The sequence below is a fragment of the Mus pahari genome, chromosome 7 (assembly GCF_900095145.1).
Source record: "Mus pahari chromosome 7, PAHARI_EIJ_v1.1, whole genome shotgun sequence".
NCBI lineage: Eukaryota > Metazoa > Chordata > Mammalia > Rodentia > Muridae > Mus > Mus pahari.
Window position 1 is genome coordinate 15,088,275 of NC_034596.1, and position 22,609 is coordinate 15,110,883.

Below are 22,609 nucleotides of genomic sequence, written 5' to 3' on the forward strand. Positions count from 1 at the left end.
TGAGAATTCTTCAAACACTGTAGAAATACAGGAAGTGGCTGGGTTCTGAGGAAGCACCCCAACTGGTGATTGGAAGATGGGCCAACACTAAGGAAAGCAGGATGAAGTCACCAGAAAGAGCCAGACAGATGTGGACAGATCAAGTCCTGTCTGGGGTACAAAACTGAGCTACGCAGCACCTGCCTCCTTGTGTGGCTTATTCCATGCAGAGAGAGAAGTTAGCATTTGCACTTAGAACAGGGTGGAGAAAGTGTTATATAAATAGTAAGTAGTGTGTTTCCTTAAATATGTGAAAATGTACACATTTTATTTGCCTGGCACATAAAATTGGCAGGCCTCAAACATTGAGGGAGGGGGGTCATCTCTCTTGCCTCAAGGAGTCCAAGCCGACCAAATAAACAGGCATACATTGGCAAAAACAAATGTCTGGGCAGAAAACTCAAGAAATTTAAAAAAAAAAAAAAAAAGTACTCCAATCTGGATTTGCCCGGGCAATTCCTGTCCTAGGGCTACAGATACAGAGGAAGAGAGGAGGTGTCTTAAAAAGGTTAAAACCAGCAACCAGTTCTGAGCCATTTGGGAGAACGGAGGCAGGAGAAAGGCGTGATGAAGAAGAGGATCATCAAAGGCTGGGGGCACTTGAGAATGAGGAAAGGGGGTGCTGGGAGCTATGACCTTCACCAGGGTTGGGAAGGTGATTGCATCAAAACAAACATGAAGATGGGCAGCTCCTGCAGGAGGCAGTCTCCATGGTTCCACACAGTTGCCCAGCTAAGGAGCTGCAGTTATAAAGCAACTGTGTGGGGTGTTAGAGTCTGAGACAGCCTGCCAGCCACAGCAGGTGGGCCCATGATAAAAATGGATAGGGACGACATATTGCTAAGTGTGACGGTTAATACTGTCAACGTGGTAGGATTGAGAATCACAGAGGTTAATATTGTCAAGCTCTAGGCATGTCTGTGGGCAAGATTTTAAACTAGATTAGCTGAGGTGAGACTATATGACACTGTTCCATGGGCTGGAGTTCCATAGTGAATGAATGAAAAAAACAAATAGAGCAGAGCTCCAACCTGCATTCATCTCTGTGTTTCCTGACTGGATACAATGTGACCAGCTGCTTCAAGCAACTGCTGCCATGCCTTCCCCATCATAACTGTATTCTCAAACTGAGTGGAAAAAAACCCTTCCTTCTTTCCTTCCTTCCTTCCTTAAGTGCCTTCTGTCAGGTATTTTTTCATAGGAACAAGCAAAGTAGGTAATACACAAAGTTTCTCAGTACCACAAGGAGTCCTTTGAGACAGGAGTGCGTAACTGGCATTGAATCTGTGAGGCCACAGAACCCGAGATCCAACAATTAGACTATATCCAAACAACAAGTGAACTCTGAAATCTCAGGAGCTTGATCAGGGGGTCAGTGGGGTAGGGTAGCTTGGAGGGTGTCATGGGTTCTTGTCATAGAACACCATGAAGAGGAGCAAGATGGCTGTTTATGGTCCTGACCCCTTTCATTTCTTGAGCCTACCTCCAAAGTGCACAGCCACACTCAGGGTCAACACCCAGGTTTCAGCACTGACAAAAGGTGAGCAGTAGGTTTGCAGTGAGCAGTCTTAGAAACCAGAGCAAGCTTTTCACTAAGAGTTTTCCATCTCCCAAGAGATCACCCATGTTAATCACAGACGCAAGGGGGCAAGTCCTCTGTGTTAGAGATTCCCAACTTTGGATGTTTCCTCTCCCTGATGGGAATACCATCAATAGCACACGTCTAGCTTCTCTCTGCCTCCTCATTTACCATTCCCCACCGGCAGAGTACTAACCTAGCTCATGGTATTTGGAGGAGGAGGAAACGGTGGTATGCAGAGCTTAGCATTTTGCACTTTTTTCTACTGTTAGGTCTCAAATCCAAGGCACAGAGCTGAGATGGCTGTTAACATCAAATCAGGCCCAGCTGTCAAGTTCGGCTCACATCCCTCAGACCCTGTTACAGGGCTCTCTTTGCTGGGATACCCCACCCCACCCCTACTCTGAACTCTCTAGCCCAGGGGCTGGGCTGCCCTTCCCTACCTAATCCAGCCATTTTGGCTACACCAGGTCTCTTAGTCTGGCCCACGTCTTGGTGAGTGGCTTCTCTCTTGCTTTCCCTTCCCCTCTCTTCACTCTGCTTTAATCTGCTGGCCATATTCCTCCTGGATTCTTCCCTCTGCCTACCTCCTCCTGTTGTCTACAGTAGGAGTCTCCTCCACGCTTCAGGAGTGGCCACGCCCCCTCTTTTCATTTCACTTTTTCATTCATCTGCTCCAGGAGCTGCTCAGTCATGCTGAGAGAGGGAAAACCAGGTTTCTCCAGGAACACGTGTCACCCCCTGTTAGCAGCCATTTTGTACTTCTGACAGTTCCTCCTTTAGCTAGCTTGTAGCAGTGTCCGGTGCCTGCAAAGCATTGCGGTCATCACCTCAGGTGACCCATGGAGGCCTTTACTTTTCCTTCTCAGACCTGTAGTTGAGCTTTATGTTTTGGATACATTATCACCTCACTTCTTTCCAATTAAAAAAAAAAAAAATTATTTATTTATTTATTTATTTATTTATTTATTTATTTATTCACTTTACATCCCAACCTCTCACCCCACCTCTCCTCCCCTCCAGTCCCTTACCATGCGATGCAGTTCCCTATCTCCATCTCCACACAGCTTACCCCCTCCTCTCACAGTAAGGCATTTCCTGAATCTTTTTCAGGGTCTTCATTACATTAATTTCTGCATTTCCTGTTTCCCTATTGTTCAACTGCTGTATCCCTTACTTCAAATGACTGTGGAGGCTGAACATGCCCTCTTTTTCCTAGTTCAGTGGCTCTCAACCTTCCTAATGCTGCGACCCTTTAAAACAGTTCTTCATGCTGTGGTGACCCCCAACCATAATACAATTTTGTTGCTACCTTATAACGGCAATTTTGCTACAGTCATGAATTAAAATGTAAATATCTGATATGCAGGATGGCTGAGGGGTCACGACCCACAGGTTGATAACCACTGCTCTAACTTGCTCTGCGTTTGATTACAGTATTAAAGCAAAGTGACTACTACAGCCGACCCTCACCTTCCACCTTGAGACTGGGTCTTTTATTGCTCTCTACTATACTGCCATGCCATGAGATTTTAAGCAGGCATCCCTGGGAAGTCACTGGCCAAACTTCGTATCCTCAAAACAGTACAATCCATACCCACCACACAAACAAGAAGCACACTATACGTTTTATTTATAAGACCAGAACATAAGAGTGTTCGTTTAAATTAACTAATAAAACAGGGAGAATGGCATAGGAGCCGCTATTTACAGAAGACAAACTGAACTAGAGGAGATCAGTTTTTGTTACAAAACGGCATCATGACATTCACAAATGATTGTTTTATACACATAGATGTAAATGTTTTATACGTGCGTATATTTTTTTTTCCCTTGGGGGAAAAAGGTTGGCAGTAAATCTTTGGCATCAACTTGGACAGGTTTCTCCTTGAACTATTACCACCCACAGTGCTGAGCCATGTCTAAGTGTACACTGTGTCCTGATTAACTTTTCAACAATCTCGGTGTTCCCCTTAGCTCCTGACACACCGCAGTCTGGGATGGAGCTGGACTGTGGGGTACAGAAGACAGCGGTTTGAATTGCATTTCTGCTTCTTCCCATAGTCTGTACTCTCTGCATTCTCATCTGCTCATCTTTCAAATGAGAAGAGTCATTCAAGGATTCACATACATCAGACACCAACGGGCCGACAGGTAGCGTGCTAGGGTGTTGATTTAAACACCATCGTGGTAACTAACGCACACCCGCTTGTTTCTCTCTGGTTCCACATTTTCTAGGAAGCCCAGACTATCCCTAGATGAACTAAGATGAATGAGAAACACAGGTTGGTCTCACTAAAAAGAGAAATTCAATAAATTATAAATCTGGCTCTTAACTGTTTTGTTGTTGTTTTCTTTAAAGATTGTGTGTGTGTACATGTGTCTGAGCATACACAGAGGACAGAAGAAAGCATCAAATCTTTCTGGGCTGGAATCTCTCAGGCTTTTGTAGAATATGTGGCTTGTTATATGTGTGGTGGGATCCAAATTTCAGTCCTCAGGATTGAACAACACACACTTAGAGTCCCCAGGATTGAACAGCACATGCTTACAGTCCTCAGGATTGAACAGCACACACTTAGAGTCCCCAGGATTGAACAGTACATGCTTACAGTCCTCAAGATTGAACAGCACACACTTACATAGCTGAGCCATTGCCCCAGCGCTCTTTATTGTCCCCTGTATCTCTTTGGTTTTTATTATTTTTTATCACATAAGCAATTTGGTCCTCTTTCCTTTGGAAGGCAACTCTTCAGTTCACAGCTATAACCCTAACTTTCTCCCTAAAGCCCTTTTGGTTTGTAAGAAAACATCTTTTCCATTTTGCCCTTTATAAGAGGTAGGGTACTTACCCCATACTATTTTAATAGAGTCACATTGTTCCTAAGGTACAGCAATTCATTTTATCATATTCAAATTGATGCCCTTGGGCTAGCTCCTGCAAAGAAAACTTGTATGGGATTAAATAATTCTTATTAAAATTATCTACTCTTTTGTCTTCTTGTCTCCAGCCTTTACAGTTAAACTGTTCCTTTGGAATATTGCTCTGTAGGGAGCCAGAGGAAACCTACTTCATGAAATCATGATCACAGGCACTGTGACATGATAACCCAAGGTTATCTAGAGTAAGTCAAGTTTGTCCATGGAAGCATATGAATGCCAGCAGACTTGGCAAAACTTCATTCTGCATATAACGAACTTCAAGATAGCTCAGTGCACGTGGTCTTTGGTTTTTTCAGTCCTGCCTATCAAGGACTCATGCCTGTGGCTCTAAGTCATTATCTGCCACAGGACATTGTGATATGCATCTCAAGAGGCTGTGCATGACCATCTCTGGGTGTGCTGGAGTTCTAATACCCCTTGGTCTGGGACCTTCACTGGCCTCAGTGGCAGGTGGGTTCTGATGACCTCACACTCTCAGGAGCTCTGCCAGGGTCCATCTCTCAGATGTGCCGTGCGGTGAGGAAAAAGAGCGGCCTGTCTTCCTTGGCATTGGCTGTCTGGAACTCATCCCGCAGCCGGAACTGCCACTCATCTTCCAGCTCCAGGCGGACCACAGTCTGTCGAAGCGAGTTCCGGTCTTGGCAGATCACACACAAGGTGGCTCCTTGAGAGGGCAAAGACAGAGGCAAGGAGAGAAAGGGGTGAGTTCTCCCAAGAGAGCGACGGGGGGATCCCACTCATCATAGCCAAACAGCTGGTTGGGAGTGCCAGGTGCCCAGTGGCCTCTGCTCCTTTCAGAGAGACTCATAACCTAAATAGCATGGATGGTAGGCAGGTTTGCTGGGAAGACAGGATGGGAGCAGAGCAGGAGAATGGAGCAGACGGAAAGAAGGGGAGGAGAGATGGGGGCTTGACCCAAATCAAGCACTCTCACTCAGCTCCATCCTGGGCTCTCACATGCTACTATCTATCTCAGTTCAACCCTGTTTCCCTATCATGTAGGCCTTGGGCAGCTCCCACCTTGCCACATGCCCAGCCATAGGAATTCTCCATCTGCATAGCTCCCAGGCTGCCCCACTCCATCCACCTGCCAGGCTCTGTTCAGTCTCCTCCTCCCTCCTTACATCCTTTTAGGCCTGGCAGGAGTGTCCAACCTTTTCACATTGAGAAGTCACATTATTGACATTTACAAAGTTCTGAATAATCAGGTTTTTGTTTTTGTTTTTGTCTTTGTCTTTGTTTTTTAAGTCCAAAATGCCCTACCTCAACATTTTAAGTAAGTTGACCATTTGGGGGAGGGGAAGCACATTCTTAGCTAACCTAGATTCAGGGAACCCCGAGGTCACAAGCTAGACAAGTTGTTAGAGGACTGTTCCCGAGAGCAAAGCCTTGATCCCCCTACTCTTGCTAATTCAATGAATGAGAGCAAGGTACATGGAACGCCAGCAAGGGAATAGAATAGGCCTGGAGTCACAGTTTGACAAACACTTGTATACAAGCCATGTCCAGTGTCAACTACTAATAAGAAAAAGAGAAAGACTGAAGAAGAAGAGAAGGAGGTCGCATGGTGCTCTGCACCTCAAAGAAGCCTCTGAAGGGCCCTAGGCACCAACATAAATGTCATGGGGTGGGGCAGGAAGGGGGAGAAAAACAGAGAAATAAGAAATACCTGCCATTTCTCCAAAAGAAAATGTCTTCTCTCTACTGGAAAGATATGAGAGAATGATCTTGGGGTTCAGTCCCAGCTTTCTGAGAGTTTGAGAGTTGGGGCTGTTGCTCTCCTTCTCTGAGCTTCGGTTTACCCCCTGGCCAAAAAGTACCAGGCCTAAGGTCCTGTCACCAGAGACACCAGGTGACAGTGGCCAATCAAATCAGGTCCAGGCTAGGAGGGTATAGTACCTTTCAGAAAATGGAACTTCTTCAAGAAGCTAGCCCCCACAAAAGAGTCACAGAGGTACAGCAGGAGCCCGCTGAACACCATGTCAGAGCAGCTGATGTTTAAGGAGTGGGGCCTGGAGCTCACATAACAAACAGAAATCTGAAAGAGAAGGGGTCCAGGAGAAGCGTTACCTTCTAGGAAGTACTAGGTCACAGTGGGACTACATCTAGCAAGTACCTAGTGCTTGGTCAGGCTGAAGGTGATGGGGGTGGGGGCTTGGGATAGAGGTAGTCGTCATGTTTCCAAAATCACATCCTTTAAAAACAGGTTCTGGGAGGTTTGTTCCAATCCATAAATTGATTTGAATCAGGAATGCCTTGCCATCAGAATTGGGTTTGATTCCTAAATTTTATTTGACTAACACAGCACCCTCTGCCTAGATTTTGGCAGAGGTCAATCAGGGAGATCATCTGAGATAAAGGCTTGAGCACAGGTCAATGTCAGGACACACAGGTTCCATTCATAGCCACAGATTCAGTCAACCACGGGTAAAATTGTTTGAAGAAGTGAATCTGTATTGAGCGTGTACAGGCTTCTGTGTCCGCGTTTTGTTAAACAATGCAGTACAACTATGTACAGAACACATATGCTATGATGGATATAGGTTATCCAGAGGTGATTCCAAGTGTACAGGAGGATTGCATGAGTAATGTCAATGTAACAGCACCTTATGCAAGCAAGGGATGTGAGTGTGTGCAAATTTCCATTACCCAAGGAGTCCCCGGCTGATCTCCATAGATCCCTGAGGGACACTAATTATGATTCAAAATCCTGGCATTAGGCCACCTGTCCTATGGATTCCAAGCTGAGTTACCTGAGGTCCCAGGTTCAGGTAGCAGTCTACAGACAACACGGGATGGCTGTGGTTCTTCAGAGACAGCGGGAAGAAGCGGTGGCTATGGTATTGGAGGAATTTCTCCAGCAGGAGCTGGGCGGGAGCTGCCAGGAACGTATGCTTACTGTCCGGGGCACAGATGTACTGAGAAGGCACAATGGCCACAGAGCTGTCAGACACCTGCCAGGAGGAGAGACAGGCTTCAGAGGTATCTCGGGTAAAGCGCTTGCTGTGTCTTTAGCTCAGATCCCTGGGACCCAGATAAAAGCCAGGTGTGGTCACACATATCTGTAACCCCAAGGCTGGGAGAGGACAGAGTCAGGAAGCAGCCCTGGAACCCATGGGCCAGCCAGGCCGGCCAATCAGGGAGTCTGAGTTCAGTGCTACATGGCATCTCAAAGGATAAGCAAGAGAGCAGCAGTTCAAGACACCTAGCAACCTCCAACAGCTAGCTTCACTTGCATGCTGACACGTGTGTGAGCACGCACACACACTTCACCAAAACGAGCCTGCAAAAACTGACTAATGAGATCACACTGATTTGTACGCCCTGATCACTCCACGGAGAAAATGAAAGCACGTGTGGGCCTTGGGAACTCTTCCTCAGAGCCTCGGCCGTAGAAGCATTTAAAGCATCGGTTCTCAACCTGCGGGTCGGTCGTGACCCCTTTGGCGAACCTCTATGTCCAAAAACAGTTACATTAAAATTCATAACAGAAGCAAAACTACAGTTTTAAAGTAGCAGTGATAACAATCTTATGGTTGGGGGGGTCACCACGACCTGAGGAACCAGGTTAAAGGGTTGTAGCATTAGGAAGGTTGTGAATCACTGCTTCTTCAGAGGAATCCAGATTCTCCCTGACCCCCAAATCCTTTCTGCATCCTCCCCCACAACCCTTCCACCTTACTCTCCAGCCATCTACCCACAAGCCTCTGCGCTATCACCAGAACCGTTTCCTTACTGTGGCCGGAGACTGCTCAATAAACGAATCCGAAGCCAGGACCTCTGATGGAAACCACTTATGGCTCTGCTACAGTTTCACTCTGTAATACCCTCTCTGGCTGTTCTGAGGACGCGTCCCCTGCCTGGTGGCACTGGTTGGGTAGAAGTAGATCTTAAGGGCTGGCCTTTAAAGGCTTTAGCCCAGTCCCTAGTTCCCCGCTCTCTGCATCATGGCCCACCACCATATACACAGCTCCATCACACACTCCCACCACCACAGACTGAACCCCCCCCCCCCGCTATCTCCACTACCAAAATCCCCAAGGCTAGAAGCCAAAAGAAATCCTTCCACTAGCCTTTCTCCCACAGGACACAAAAGCTGGCTCACATAGTGAACTGTGTCAGACAAATGGGGTTGTTGTTTTGACTAAGCCTGGCCATGCCACATCATTCTTGGGACTTTGGCTTCTTGTCACTCTTACAGCAAAATCTAAACATTTCCTATGGCCAGCCAGTTACAGAGACTTCTATTTTCTGCCGTTCTTCTCGGTGTCCTGTGCTTCTTTTCCAGGGCACCCACAGACTCCTCCTCACCCAGCTGTCACATTAGGTCACCCTGTGACATCTCTTCAGCCCCATGTGCTTCTAATAGTGGGGCTTCACTGGGTATGGCTGCCTTCTTCCTCAGCTGCATACCTGAGAGAGAAGGGACTACCAGGTGTCTAGATTACGTCTAACAAAAATAAATGAAAATAAGTGATTTCAATGACATGAAAAAAATTTTGAAATATATCAGTAGCTTCCCTATATTTAGCCAATATACAATTAAGATTATGTTCTAGGTAGGATAAAGATGTAATATAATAATAATAATAATAATAATAATAATAATAATAATAATAATAAACAAAAAACAATTGCTATCACCTAGGGCTGGTTCAGCAAGTGCTGGAACTTACTGCCAAGCTTGATGACCTGAGTTAAATTCCCAAGACCCAAATGGTGGAAAGAGTTGTCTCCTGACCTTTGCATATGTACTGTGTGTGAACACACACACACACACACACACACACACACACTCACTCACTCAAATTAAACCTCAGAGCTTAAAAACAACAATGAGGAAATAAAATAAATTAAGAGGATCTTTGGTAGGAAGATCTCAGTGGTCCCTAAGTTAAACAAGGGTAACACATACGACTTTTAAAAAAAAAAAAATGGCAATGGCTTAGCTCATTGGTTCTCAAGTTCTTGGGTAGAACAGGCCTCACACATGAAAGTCCTGCTGTTCTGAGCTGAGCTTTTGTTCTCTGAGAAAGCTCTGACCCCCACCAGTGGGGGTGGCTGTGTGGTACTATTATCTGGATCCAGATGTGCTCCAGCTCAGGCTAGGTAACCAGAGGGACCTTCGGGCAGGGGCTGGCCAGCTTTCCTGGCTTTCTGTGGGGTATCTGCTTTGGGTTTTCTTCAACATCTGGGTCTGCTCAGCTAGGACAAGGGCAGTCACACACATCTCTCTCACTAGACCCTAGCAGACAAATGTGGCTACTGAGCTAGCTAGTACGTGAAGCTAACAGTTCTTTAGCCCAGTGCTATCCAGTGGTGTGGAGAAGAGTCTGGTGTGCCATCCCTGCCTGGTGGGAGGGCAGCAGTGCACAGGAAAGGCTTGCTTGCGGTCCTGTACTTTGCAGCTTCTCACTGGATGCTATATAACGCTATGCTATATAATGCTAGAGGGTAGAGAGTAGTTTCCAAGGCTTGGTACCAAGTGCCCCATGCTCCGACTCCCTTAAATGATGAGACATCACCCTCCATCCCCAGGCTCCTACTCTTGGCTTTGACACCACCCAGGGCTGGTTCAGCAAGTGCTGGAACTTACTGCCAAGCTTGGCGACCTGAGTTAAATCCCCAAGACCCAAATGGTGGAAGGAGAGTTGTCTCCTGACCTTTGCATATGTACTGTCGTTTACATGAGCAACGCAGGTTTGGCCTGAGCACCTGCCCGTCAGTGCTGCTACACTCACCTTGGATGTGATGTGGAAAGACCTGTGCCCGCCCACTGCGATCTGCTTCTTCATGACGCTGAAGCGATTGAACCGGCAGAGCAGAAGGCCAGCACTGTGCACACGGAGGTTGAAGTCTACGTCGTCACATGTAAACCTGCTCGGAAACAGGAAGAACAGGTCTGATTGGGCAGAGCTCCCATGCTCCCAGACACCCATCATCAGGGATACTAGTGTTAAAGCACATGGTACAGTAAATAATGAGATCTACCTCTAACTGGAGACATGCCCTTGTCGCCTCCCTTAAGAGTTAATTGGGTCAGGGGGTGATCTGGTGATGGGACCACCCCTAGCAAGGCAGGTTCACTTTAATATTCTTTTCCCTCCCAGAATTATAGCTCTCTGATCCAGTCTGAGCTAACGCAAGGTTCTGCTGGGTCTGCCTGCCTTTCAGAGCCCTGCCTCAGAAAGACAGAACTATTTCTTCTGCTTCTACTCTTTTCTTTTGAACGCTGGCCAGGGCCTAAGCATGCTCTGTGTGTTTGTGTGTGTCTGTGTGTGTGTGTGTGTGTGTGTGTGTGTGTGTGTGTGTGTGTGTGTGCATGTGTGCAGTAAATATGCTTTCAAACTACCTAACACACACAGGGCTTCTCCTTGCTGCCTACAGTTTGGCTGCCTGCTGCCAAGAGACTGGCATCCACCCCAGCCCTTCTCCATCCTTGCCTGCCTCCAGGTCTTCCTTTGAAACTCTAGCAAGCCTCAAGCTTACGTTTGAGTCTGTTCTTTGTCCCCAAGCCTTCACTCGCATCTGCTCTTAAATTCAGTTTACTAATGAGACTAAGGGCCCTAGGAGGGGACACGGATTTTCCCCAGCATCATATGACAGCATTGCTGAGATTCTCCGAGACGTCCAGTGGTTTCTTTACTACCTTTCCATTCTTCAACCAGCAGAGAAAAAGACCTCATTGCTGCACCCCCACTCTCCCAGCATGAATTCACTATGCAGCAAGGATGACCTCATATTTCGACCCTCCTGCCTCCACCTCTCAAGAGTTGGGACTGTATATAGTTTAATGTGTTGCTGGGGATCAAATTCAGGCCTTCAAGTGTGCTAGGCAAGCTAGATTCTCCAGGCCTCTACTCACAGGTTAAAAAAGAAATAATCACAGCCAAGGACATGGCCACACCTACTCCAACAAAGCCACACCTCCTAAACCTATGTGTATATATATATATATATATATATATATATATATACACATAGGAATAGGAATGTATATATATATATACACATAGGAATATATACATATGTGTATATATATATATATATATATATATATATATATATATATATATGAATAGGAATAGGGATAGGAATGGCCCCCATAGGCTCACAGATTTGAATGCTTGGCTCTTAGGGAGTGGTGCTACTTGAACAGGTTTAGGAGGTGTGGCTTTGTTGGAGTAGGTGTGGCCATGTTGGAGAAATTGTGTCACTGGGGGGTGGGCTTTGGGGTTTCAAATGCTCAAGCCAGGCCCAGTGTCTCTCTCTTTCTGCTACCTGCCCATCTAGATAGATAGAGAACTCTCAGCTCCTCTCCAGAACTATGCACGTCTGTCTGTATGCGGCCATACTCCCCACCATGATAATGGACTAAACCTCTGTAACTGTAAGCCAGACTCCATGAAATATTTTCCTTTATAAGAGTTGCCATGGTCATGGTATCTCTTCATAGCAATACAACTTAGACAGATGGTAAGATTATTTAAAAAGTCACTTATTTAGTAGGGAAGCCCAAGCAAAAGCATCACCCAGCACAAGGTAGCTCATTAAGGAAAGCATCTATGAATGAAGGAATGGAGTTGAATAACTCTATATAAACTCAGAACAACCATACATCTGAGGATGGCCAGTGCTGTGGGCAGAGCCACTATTCCAGTGGCTGTGGTGATTAACCTTGATCATCAATGTGATAGATAGGCATTAGAATCACCATGGAAACAAGACTCTGGTCAGCCATGTCTCTGAGGGAATTTGTAGATTGTGTTCACTGGGTTGGGAAACCACCCTACCTACGAGCAGTACCGTCTCATGGGCTGGGCTAGCATGCTAAATAAAGAAACAGTGAGGTGAGTACCAGTTCTCATCTCTCTGTGCTTCCTGACTGGGAAGGTCATGTGACCAGATGCCTCACACTCTTGCCACCACGCCTTCCCCACCCTGGTGGACTTCACTGTCAAGCTCTGAGCCAAATAAGCCTTTCCTTCCTCCAGTTGCTTTGGTCACACAATTGCCACAGCAACAGCACAGTGTTGCAGGTTCAGGGGAAAAGAGTCTGCCAGGCTTACCTAAGGCTGCATCCTGTGAGGCCAGCTCCCCCTCAGCCCCTAAGAATCCCGTGCTCACCGGTTCTGGTTGTACTGTACATTCTGGGTCAAGTCCACGTTGAGGATGATGAAGTCATGCACGTGACATCGGGAAAAAGGCTCCTGCACCTCTCGGCCCCGAGTCTTGCTGGCCCACTTCCGCATGCCGATCAGGGCGTAGTGTGTGATGTTAGGGGATGCCTCAATGTGTAGCATGATGTGTTTCAGAGAGACATTCCTCTCTGACCAGGAAAACTCCCTGTTGGGAGGAGAGAGGCCAATGTCCCTGGATGACAAGCAGACAGGAGCCAGCCAGCCAGAGCATGGCTTCCTAACTGCATGGGTTGTGCCAGACAGGACTGGTATGGTCTAAAACCAGCACCATCCACCAAAGGGGCACATTTACTATTACTTCTATGTGTAGAATATAGTCAAACGCCATGTACGATGGTTTAGTTCATCTTTACACAGAACTCTAATGTGGAGGTTGATGCCCTTCAAAAACGAGAAACCTAGAACTCCAAAAGATTTAGCTGCTTGCTGAAAGTCACAAGCAAAATCGGTGCCAAGAGTGAAGGGTTTGGGGGTGGATCAGGGCTAGAGTATAACATGAGGGACATCTTGGGAGACCAGCAATGTCCATTTATTGATAGGGCGTCAGCTAACTGGGTATGTTTGATTTGTGAAAAAAAAAATGTATACATGTTATACTTTTCTCTGTGTGTGTATCCCACTAAGTATATGTAGTCTGTTTTTAAAGATTTGTTTTATGCATATGTGTCTGTGTGTGTACTTGAATGTGTATATTTGTGTCCATAAGGGAGCCATCTGAGAGAGTTACAGGCATTTGCTGAATGGCTCTCTTGCTACGTGGGTCCTGAACTCCATCCCAATGACTCTGTAGCCAAGTATTCTTTACAGCTGAGCATACATATGTCTTGTATGTATTATATATCTCATTAATAATTTTTTTCTCATTAATGATTTTTAAAAACCAAAGAATTGGGATTGGACAATGGGTCCACTTCTGCCATATCCAGCGCCCTGGCTTCCTGTCATGAGAGGCACACTGTGGCCCCCGAGGCCGAGAAAAGGGAAAAGTGTGTCCAGGGCACCTCACCTGCTCCGTTCTCCTGCACAGTCCACATCTGCTACATTCCACATCACACAGGAGTCATCAGCAATGACAATGAAGGGCCAGACGTCCTGAGGTTTGACCCCCAGCTCCTCCTGCCGGTTCCGCTCCAACTCCAGGTTGTGGTAGCATAGCTCTTTGATCAGGAAGTGGGCAGCCCCTACAATGGCCAAGTAACCTGACTCAGGGTCCCATCCTATACCCCCACACACAAGACAGAGCTCACACCAGACAAACCAGAAACAAAATCACATATCCTTCTCCTAGTGATCACTAACCACCAACAAGGAAACACCCCTCTGTAGTTTATATACACATTTGCTCTTTCTTTTTCTAACAGCTGAGAAAATGAGTTAAATGAATAACCATAAGAAAATTCTAACACAGAGGCTAGGAGATATCTCAGTTGGTAAAGTACTTGTCTTGCAAGCACAAAGACCTGAGTTCGAGCCCCAGGACCTATGATCTTTTAAAAAGTGGGTATGGGGGTAGGGTGATCTGTGTGCATAATCCCAGCACCAAGGAGGTAGAGGGCAGCAGATCTCTGAGGTTCCAGGCAATGAGAAACCTAGTTTGAAAAACCAAGGTGGACTGCTTCTGGGAATGACACCAAAGTTGTCCTCTGACCTACACACACACACACACACACACACATGCACTGGAACACACATGTACATGCACACTCAAACCTGTAAGCTTGGTCATTCCACAAGCAGAGAGCTGATGTCAAACATCCTTCCTGAGCCTTTGTCTGCAGAAACCACACTTGGCACATGCGCTAAGGTCACCTACCAACGCCAGCACTGTTAAAGATGCTTGGGAGGACAAGCATGATGTGGTTGGGCCAGTATTTCTTATAAATGGCCATTTCGTACTCCTTGACCACCAGCACGTGTAGGTGGTTGGCTCCATCCATCGCATGGTACAAATTAAAGAGCCCGTGCTCATGCCGGCCCGTCGTCGGTGTGAAGGTCGGGCTTTTGATGTGTTCATGACTCTGCAAAGTAGTGGAATAGTGAAGGAGAGTATATATAAATGTTGGCATAACTCCTTGCTGCTTCTCACATCTTCCACGGAAGGATGCAGCCGTTTCTAATCTGAGAGAGAGCGTTGTAATTGGATGCAGCTGATAAAATGTGGGGGAAATTCTTCTGTCCCAGTTCAGAGACTGGCTTAGCAGAGTGTGACTTCTTAGAATGTGCCCATGAATAAGCCTGGGCTTGCCTGCTGGGACTCAGAGCTGTACAAGGTAGAGAAGCACATCTCAGTGATGCCACTCTAGACAGAAGCCTCTGGCTGGCCACTACCCAGTGGCCGCTAACCCAGGCAACAAGGGTACATGTGATCGAATTCAGAATTCCCAGCCATCCAAAGCTCACTCAACGTGCAGGCCTCAGAATGAGAGGCCAAATGCTGCCTGGATAAGGAATGGATGTTCTACAATAAACCCTAACTGATACCCACCAGCTAAACCCATGATTATCTCATAGTGGAAACTGGTCTTAGTAGGTGTTATTCCTTTATGCTCAAGCTCCTCAATCACAATGAACTCTGACATCCCACGCAGCCTAGATACCAGCACTTGTGAGTGGTAATGCCTCATGTCAACAACTCTCCTTTGGCCCTTTGCTCAATAAGCAATTCTGACTGAGCTAGGGCTCACGTTGCCTCTGAATTCCTCAAAGCACCTACTACACACACAAGCTGTGCTTGTGAATACTGCTGGGAGGCTGGGAAGTTAAGCTGAGTCTGGAACAACCTTGTCTGGTATGCCTATGAAAAGGCTACATCAACACCAGATCCCAGGGTCTCGAGACATCTTAGTAGCCAAGACCCCTCGGTTCTGTACAGATATCTGCCTTGTTGGCAACAGACTTCTGGGTTGGCAAGGCCAAGTCCAGCTTGACTGACAGCTGGTACTCTGGAGGAGCAGGAGCAGTGTCTCCTACTCGTGTCTGTTGATGGGGGCTGGTAAATCACACCCATCCTGAGGCTGTCAGGCTGGATCTGAGAAGCCAGGACACTTACAAGGAATATCGCTGTCGGGGGAGAGCTGGTGAGGACAGGTTTAGAAACCTGCCCTGAACTGTTTATGGGAGAAATTGATGGAGAAACACACATACACACACACACACACACACACACACACACACACACACACAATGAGAAAGAGAAGACAGAAAACACAGCTGACTATGGGTCAGTCTTTGTGGACATTGGGGAAAAGACCGTAAGGGAGTCTTAGAATCTTTCTCCTCTTCCTTCTACCTCAGCCTAGCCTAATGTTTCATGACAGAGCATTAAAGAAGAGAGAGGGGTTTCCTCAGGTTCTGCTGTTATCTCTCCCTTTTCATTTCTGATTTTGTTAATTAGGATACCGTCCCTATGCCCTCTAGTTAGTCTGGCTAAGGGTTTATCTATCTTGTTGATTTTTCTCGAAGAACCAGCTCCTGGTTTGCTTGATTCTTTGTGTAGTTCTTTTTTGTTTCCACTTAGTTGATTTCAGCCCTGAGTTTGATTATTTCCTGCCATCTACTCCTCTTGGGTGAGTTTGCTTCCTTTTGTTCTAGAGCTTTCAGGTGTGCTGTCAAGCTGCTAGTGTATACTCTCTCTAGTTTCCTTTTGGCAGCACTCAGAGCTATGGATAATCAACCACCAAATGCAGACACTATTGCATATGCCAGCAAGATTTTGCTGGCATGACCCTGATATATCTGTCTTGTGTGAGGCTATGCCAGTGCCTGGCAAATACAGAAGTAGATGCTCACAGACATCTATTGTATGGAACACAGGGCCCCCAATGGAGGAGCTAGAGAAAGTATCCAAGGAGCTAAAGGTCTGCAACCCTATAGGAGGAACAGCAATATGAACTAACCAGTACCTTGTGTCTCTAGCTGCATATGTACCAGAAGATGGCCTAATCGGCCATCATTGGGAGGAGAGGCTCTTGGTTTTGCAAAGATTATATGCCCCAATACAGGGGAATGCCAGGGCCAGGAAGCGGGAGTGGGTGGGTTGGGGAGCAGGGCAGGGGAGGGNATAGGGGACTTTTGGGAAAGCATTTGAATTGTAAATGAAGAAAATATCTAATAAAAAATTGTTTTAAAAAAAAGAAGAAGAGAGAGGGGGTGGACAGCTAACCAACATACAATGTGTTCCAGGTGCTACTGTCATCACCTCATATTGATTATTCTAAGTAACTCTTACAGCAACTGTTGCGGCTATTTTTGACATGGGAACTCATATAGCCCAGATTGGACCTGAATACCTACACAGCCTTGAATTTCTGATCTTCCTGCCTTCACGGTCATGGTACTAGGACTACAGAATGAGTCCACACTCAGTTTATGTGATGCTGGAGAATCCTGGGTTTTGTGCATGTTAGGCAAGAAGTCTAACAACCAAGCTACCTCTCCAGGCCCATCGGCAAGCTTTCTAAGAAGAATTATTACTGCACACTTTAATCAGTGAGGAAACTGAGGCTTGGCTATACTAAGTGACCACATAATTAGTGAGTGCTATCACAAGGCTCAAGCATGAGTGAATTTCAAGACCACACCTACAGCAGCATCCCCCAGGCTCTGTCACCATACTATTTCTGTGCCCTGCTCCAAATACCCTTGACTTTTTCAGGCAGCTATGTGTCTAAGTCCCCACCTCAGCGATTGCCTGGCCCCCTGGAACTCCAAGGCAGTACCTTGTCTGTGACGAGGGGCAAGCGCATGCTCTCCAGTTGGCCTCCGGGTTGGCTGAAGACAAAGTGGTACTCCTTGGACTTGGGGATGATGAAGTGGAGCTGGATCTCCTCTCCTAGCATGGAGCAAGAGAAGGCAAAGACGTGCAGGGTGGACTCAGAGAGCTGGGGTGCGAGGGGAGAGCACAGAGCTTAGCGTCACAGTTCAACTTGCTTCCCGAAAGAACCCAGGCCCAGCCTGGCCATGACTATACCTGGGCCATGCCCACCTCTACCCCAAAGTGCAAGAGACTCACAGCATAGAGCACAGATGCTCAGATCTGGCTACTGGGTGAACACACCCAAGACCACCCACATAGGGCTAGAGCCTGGCTCCATCCTGAGTCCCTGTCACTTGGGTCACCAAGTCTTTCTGCCCCTGAGACTTGACCTAGAGAACCAGCAAGGGTCAGCAAATAAAGCATTCATGCAGATCTCATGGTGTGTATGGGTGTGTGTGATGTGTGTGTGTGTGTGTGTGTGTGTGTGTGTGTGTGTGTACAGATGCTCCTGTGTATATATGTGCAGATCATAGAACCACCTTGGGTGTCTCTCTTCCAGCACTGTCCACCTTACCTTTCTGAGATGAGCTCTTTCATTAGCCTAGAACCTGCAAAGTTAAGCAAGCGTCTGCCTGCTTACCCTCCCAGCACTGGGATTACAAGTGTCCAATGCCACGCTAGTGTTTTCTTTCTGTGGGTTCTAAAAATCAAACTCCAGGCTTCACGATAGCAAGGCATGCAATTATCTAAACAATCACACCAGCCCTAGACCTTGCTTTTAATTTTTCTTCTTTTAAACCATGGCATATTAAACCTAGGCCTCACATGTACTAGGCAAGCACTCTACTACTAAGCTACAGCCCAAAGCCATCTTCAAGTTTTTGAGTCAGTGCCTGAGTTGCCCTAGCAGGCCTTGAACTTATGACCCTTCTGCCTCAGTCGCCTGTGTAGCTAGGATCACAGGCCTATGCCATTAAGCCCAACTTTCATTTTTCATCCTAACGGGGCATTTTCTTTTGTAGGTGTCATGAGAGCTGGCGTATAACAGAAAAATAACCTGGTATGTCTTCATACATTCAGCCTTGTGCCAGAATAAACTGAATAAAATTTCAGTTTATTCCACACTGTCACTCCTTTCTGGGGGTGACCCCCACCCCCATCTAACTTTGTTCTTGGCTGCAGCAGCCTCTCGGGTCCTCCTGATCTTTGTCTTTCCCACTTGACTACCCTCCATGCCAGGAGCTACAGAGGACAGTGCAGCACACACTGTCTAGTGTTCCTATTAGGGCTCTACTAGAGCCATAAAGCCTTCTGAGGAGCAAGGGGATTAGACCTGAGGGCTGTGCAGTAAAGGTGACAATGGGAAGACGATTCATTTAAAGAGAAACAGAGTGAGAGAGACAGAGACAGACAGACCGATACATAACGTCTGAGATAGGCAGAGACAGAGACTGACTCTCAGAAGGCAAAACAGAGGTGAGAAGAAACAGACATGGAGCCAGAATCAGATGACAGCAGCTGGCTGGTGCCTTTGCATCCCTCACCAGACTGGATCCAGATCCCTTATCATCCCAAGCATGCTCCTGTTTAACTACCCCAGACCCATACATCTCATGAGCATGCACCAGGAATATCCCCACCTCCTAAACACAGGGTGTCTCTGCTTCCTGTCTCCTGTGCCCTGGGCTTCCACTAATACAGACAAGAAGGCGATATGCCCTTGATTTTAAGTAAAAATTCACTGTCGAAGGGTACTGCCATGACTAGTGATTACAGCATGTGAGTCCTTTTCGGTTTACTAAAGTTCAAAAATCAAGTATATCATATACCACAGGTATATGATATTTTGATTGCCAAGATTATATATCCAGGAGAAATTGCTTTTATAATTTTGACATTTTACAAATTTTCTATATGCATAGGAGAAATATCAAAAAAAAAAAAAAAAAAAAAAACAACCCTCTGTATTTAGATAGGGAAACCCCCAATATATTAAGTAGAAAACACGCTGAATAACATGCAAAGAGCATTGTTTTGGAATAAATGGTTCCGAGTCTGAATGCCTTCAACAGTTTAGCATGTAATAGATGCAATGGCTACAGCAGGGAAGAACTAAAGCAGAGTCTGAGGGCGCATCACCTGTACCACGACATTAACATTCAATGTAAAGAAAATAGAAACTCTTTCTGCCTGAACAGACTCTATCCCAATGGTGAAAAGATTAAAGTCAGTGAAATGTTGAGACTTCTTTTTAAAAAAAAAAAATAGAGAAGAAAAAAATGGTTTCACATGGTTATTGTTATGAATTCTTAAAACAAAAACCTCATGTACAATATGGGGGAAAATGGTCTTCGTTTATCTGAATAGTATTAGTACTTTGACCTGTTAAAAATGCTTCCCAATATTATCTATAGTAAAGTCACATACTTAAAAACTTAGTCCTAAAAAAGGCATTTGCTATACCTTGGATGGCTAAGCCAAAGATGAGGCTGAATTAAAGCCACTGGATGGTGTTTCCCTTCATCAACAGGACAAACAACAAGCGGGAATCCTTGCCTTGGGGCCTTTCCAGAAGGACCACAGTCTTCAATTCCCTACCACGAGCAAGTATCCCCGGTTCCCACCTGCCCTAACCCTCTATGTCCTCTGGCTTCACCTGCGTGGGTCTGAATTAAGATGAAACTCTCAAATCTAAACCACTAGAGTTTGGATGTTCATTAACAGCTAACCTCCAGTCCTCTGCAAAGATCAATAATCTAGGAAAAGTCCATCCAGGCTGCAACCTTCCCTACAGAGTCCAGTGAAGTACCCCACCTGCTTCCCAGTGCACAGCTGCTCCTCGGGCCACCCATACCTTCCGTTCTGTGCTCCATCTCCACCCTACTGAGATCAGTTCTTACCCCAGAGACTCTGCCCAACCCTTTTGCACATGCTCTTTCCCATTCACCTGTTTTGGCAAATTCCTACAGATCATTCAAAATCCTTTATCCACCCCACCTGAATTATAAAGGTTGAATAACCCATATCTGAAATGCTTGATCCCAAGAACATTAGAATTTTTTCCCCCAGATTTTATAACATTTCTACGAACTCTTCTAATGGGACATCCATAGACAGAAATCCCAAAGGCTTTGAAATCTGAACTATTTTGAGCATCATGTTAGTGATGACTTGATTTTCTGATGAGGGATGCTCAAGCTATGTCTTCATTTGTAAGGTGGGGAACGATGATGCTTAGGTGAGAATCAGGTTAAGAGCCTCGCCTAGTTTCCTAGCCACCCTGAATTAATTATTGGTGTGGTGTTAACACAGTGCCCTGATGGCCAGCCAGAGCCTGAGATGGCCAGAGACCTAGTCCAGGAACTTATCCATTTGTTTATTCAGGAAGGGCTGGTTCATGAGAAAGACATAAGCATCTTGCTGGCATATGGTAGGTGCTCAGTAAAGAAAACTCTTTCCCTATCTTTATGATCTCTATGTTTCAACCACATAACTCTCCTTCCTGCCCCATGCTCCTCTGAAGTCTTGCTCAGGTGCCCATCTCCCCCCTAGACCATGAAGTCAAAGAATGGGAACAAGATTTATTTGTGTCTGCAATCCCAGGTCCTGTAGTGAGAGTCGCTAGCATTGAAGTAACTTTTGGATTCTCTAGAGTCTAAAGATAGGAATGACATCCTAGTCTTGGCCACTGATGCCTGCATGACCACAGGGGAATCGCTGTCCTGCAGGGTCACATCCTATGAGGTGAAGCTGGAAGGCATGTATCTCAGGAAGCAAAAGCTTCCAGAACCCTCTTCCCTCACCCTGACAATATCACATATTATCAGGAGGCCTTGGGGAAATAAACACGTGGGCTGTGATGCTGCGCCAGCAGGAGCTGCTGGGAGCAGCCGGAGAGCCAGCTAGTGCCTGAGGCCTACCTGGTAGTGGGGATGGAAGCCCATGTACTGCTGGCACTGTTCACAGTGGTGGTACGTGTTGTACGCTGCATACTTGGACAGTCTCATACGTGCCGTCTGACGCCTCACATACAGGTCCTCCGGCTTCCTGGACATCCCTCTGTCTGCAAAGATAGTCCGAGAGTTAAGGAGTTAAGGAGCAGCAGCCCAGAGCAAACACCTGAGTCCTGCCTGCTGAACTCAAGTGAGCACAGTGCTCAGAATAAGCAGGCAGCCCATGAACAGGCTCTCACAGCCTAGGCCCTGATCAGAGGAGGGCAGTGTCTCAGTGGGGAAGCTAACAAGGAGAGAACTCCGACTGCATGGCCTCGCACTTGAGAACCTAAAAGCATTTCATAAACATTTTGAAGGAACCCTTACATGACTGGAAAATAAATTAACAGCATGTGTGGTCCCCAGCTTCCTCAAGCAACGTGGTAGGAATTAAGATAACACAAGGCCTTCATTAGGGCTTATCTATGGGAAGGGACATACACGACTCTTGTCAGTGACAGGGAACCAGGCCAGCAGGTTCCCTTTATCTTTTTGGAGATAGGATACTACTGTGTAGTCTAGGCTAACCCTAAACTCTTGACCCTCCTGCCCCATCCTCCTGAGTGCTGGGATTACAGATGTGCACTGCCACGCCCCAGTTCGTAGGTAAGCTGTTTTCCCTGGCATGCTATTTACCATATTTTCTCAGGCTACACTAACAATCCCACTAGATACTCCCAGTATTGTTAGCTAAGGCTACCCTCATATACCACAGAAGTCACTGTCCCTGAGGAGAAAGCAAGATGCTGAGGACAGGGGAACATATATACCCATCTGATGATAAGTTCATAACTAGAAATGTACATCTTTTACCCTCCACTAACCAAACTTTCAACATATCTCAATCACAAGAAGTTCCTGGGGCTCTCATGGACTCTGTGGTAGTTCCTTCCTTCAACCTGCAGAGAGCACTGTCAGGGCTGAACCAGATTCTGATAAGTTGCTCACTTGATACCAAATAGCATCACTAACAGGATACATCTCAAGCCAGCTGACTTCTGGCTTCTAAGAAGAAATTTAGCCTGTGCACTTTGGACAAGAATGAAGTAAGACATCCAGTGTAGCCTCACTGTGTGTGTGTGTGTGTGTGTGTGTGTGT

At 46.3% G+C, this 22,609-nt stretch overlaps 1 protein-coding gene across 1 annotated transcript in view; it reads right to left on the minus strand.

Moving 5' to 3' along the window:
• Nucleotides 1–4,211: 4,211 nt before the first annotated feature.
• The window catches only part of Greb1 (growth regulating estrogen receptor binding 1), a 69,096-nt gene continuing 50,698 nt past the window's right edge, over nucleotides 4,212–22,609 (minus strand). Inside the window, exons 24-32 of the mRNA XM_029541192.1 lie at nucleotides 21,439–21,581; nucleotides 17,481–17,642; nucleotides 14,576–14,780; nucleotides 13,769–13,943; nucleotides 12,689–12,907; nucleotides 10,303–10,438; nucleotides 7,315–7,515; nucleotides 6,461–6,599; nucleotides 4,212–5,225 (exon numbers count right to left, since the gene is read on the minus strand). Coding sequence (XP_029397052.1) covers nucleotides 5,062–5,225; nucleotides 6,461–6,599; nucleotides 7,315–7,515; nucleotides 10,303–10,438; nucleotides 12,689–12,907; nucleotides 13,769–13,943; nucleotides 14,576–14,780; nucleotides 17,481–17,642; nucleotides 21,439–21,581 — 1,544 coding nt within the window. The 3' untranslated portion in view covers nucleotides 4,212–5,061. The remainder of the gene's footprint in view (nucleotides 5,226–6,460; nucleotides 6,600–7,314; nucleotides 7,516–10,302; nucleotides 10,439–12,688; nucleotides 12,908–13,768; nucleotides 13,944–14,575; nucleotides 14,781–17,480; nucleotides 17,643–21,438; nucleotides 21,582–22,609) is intronic.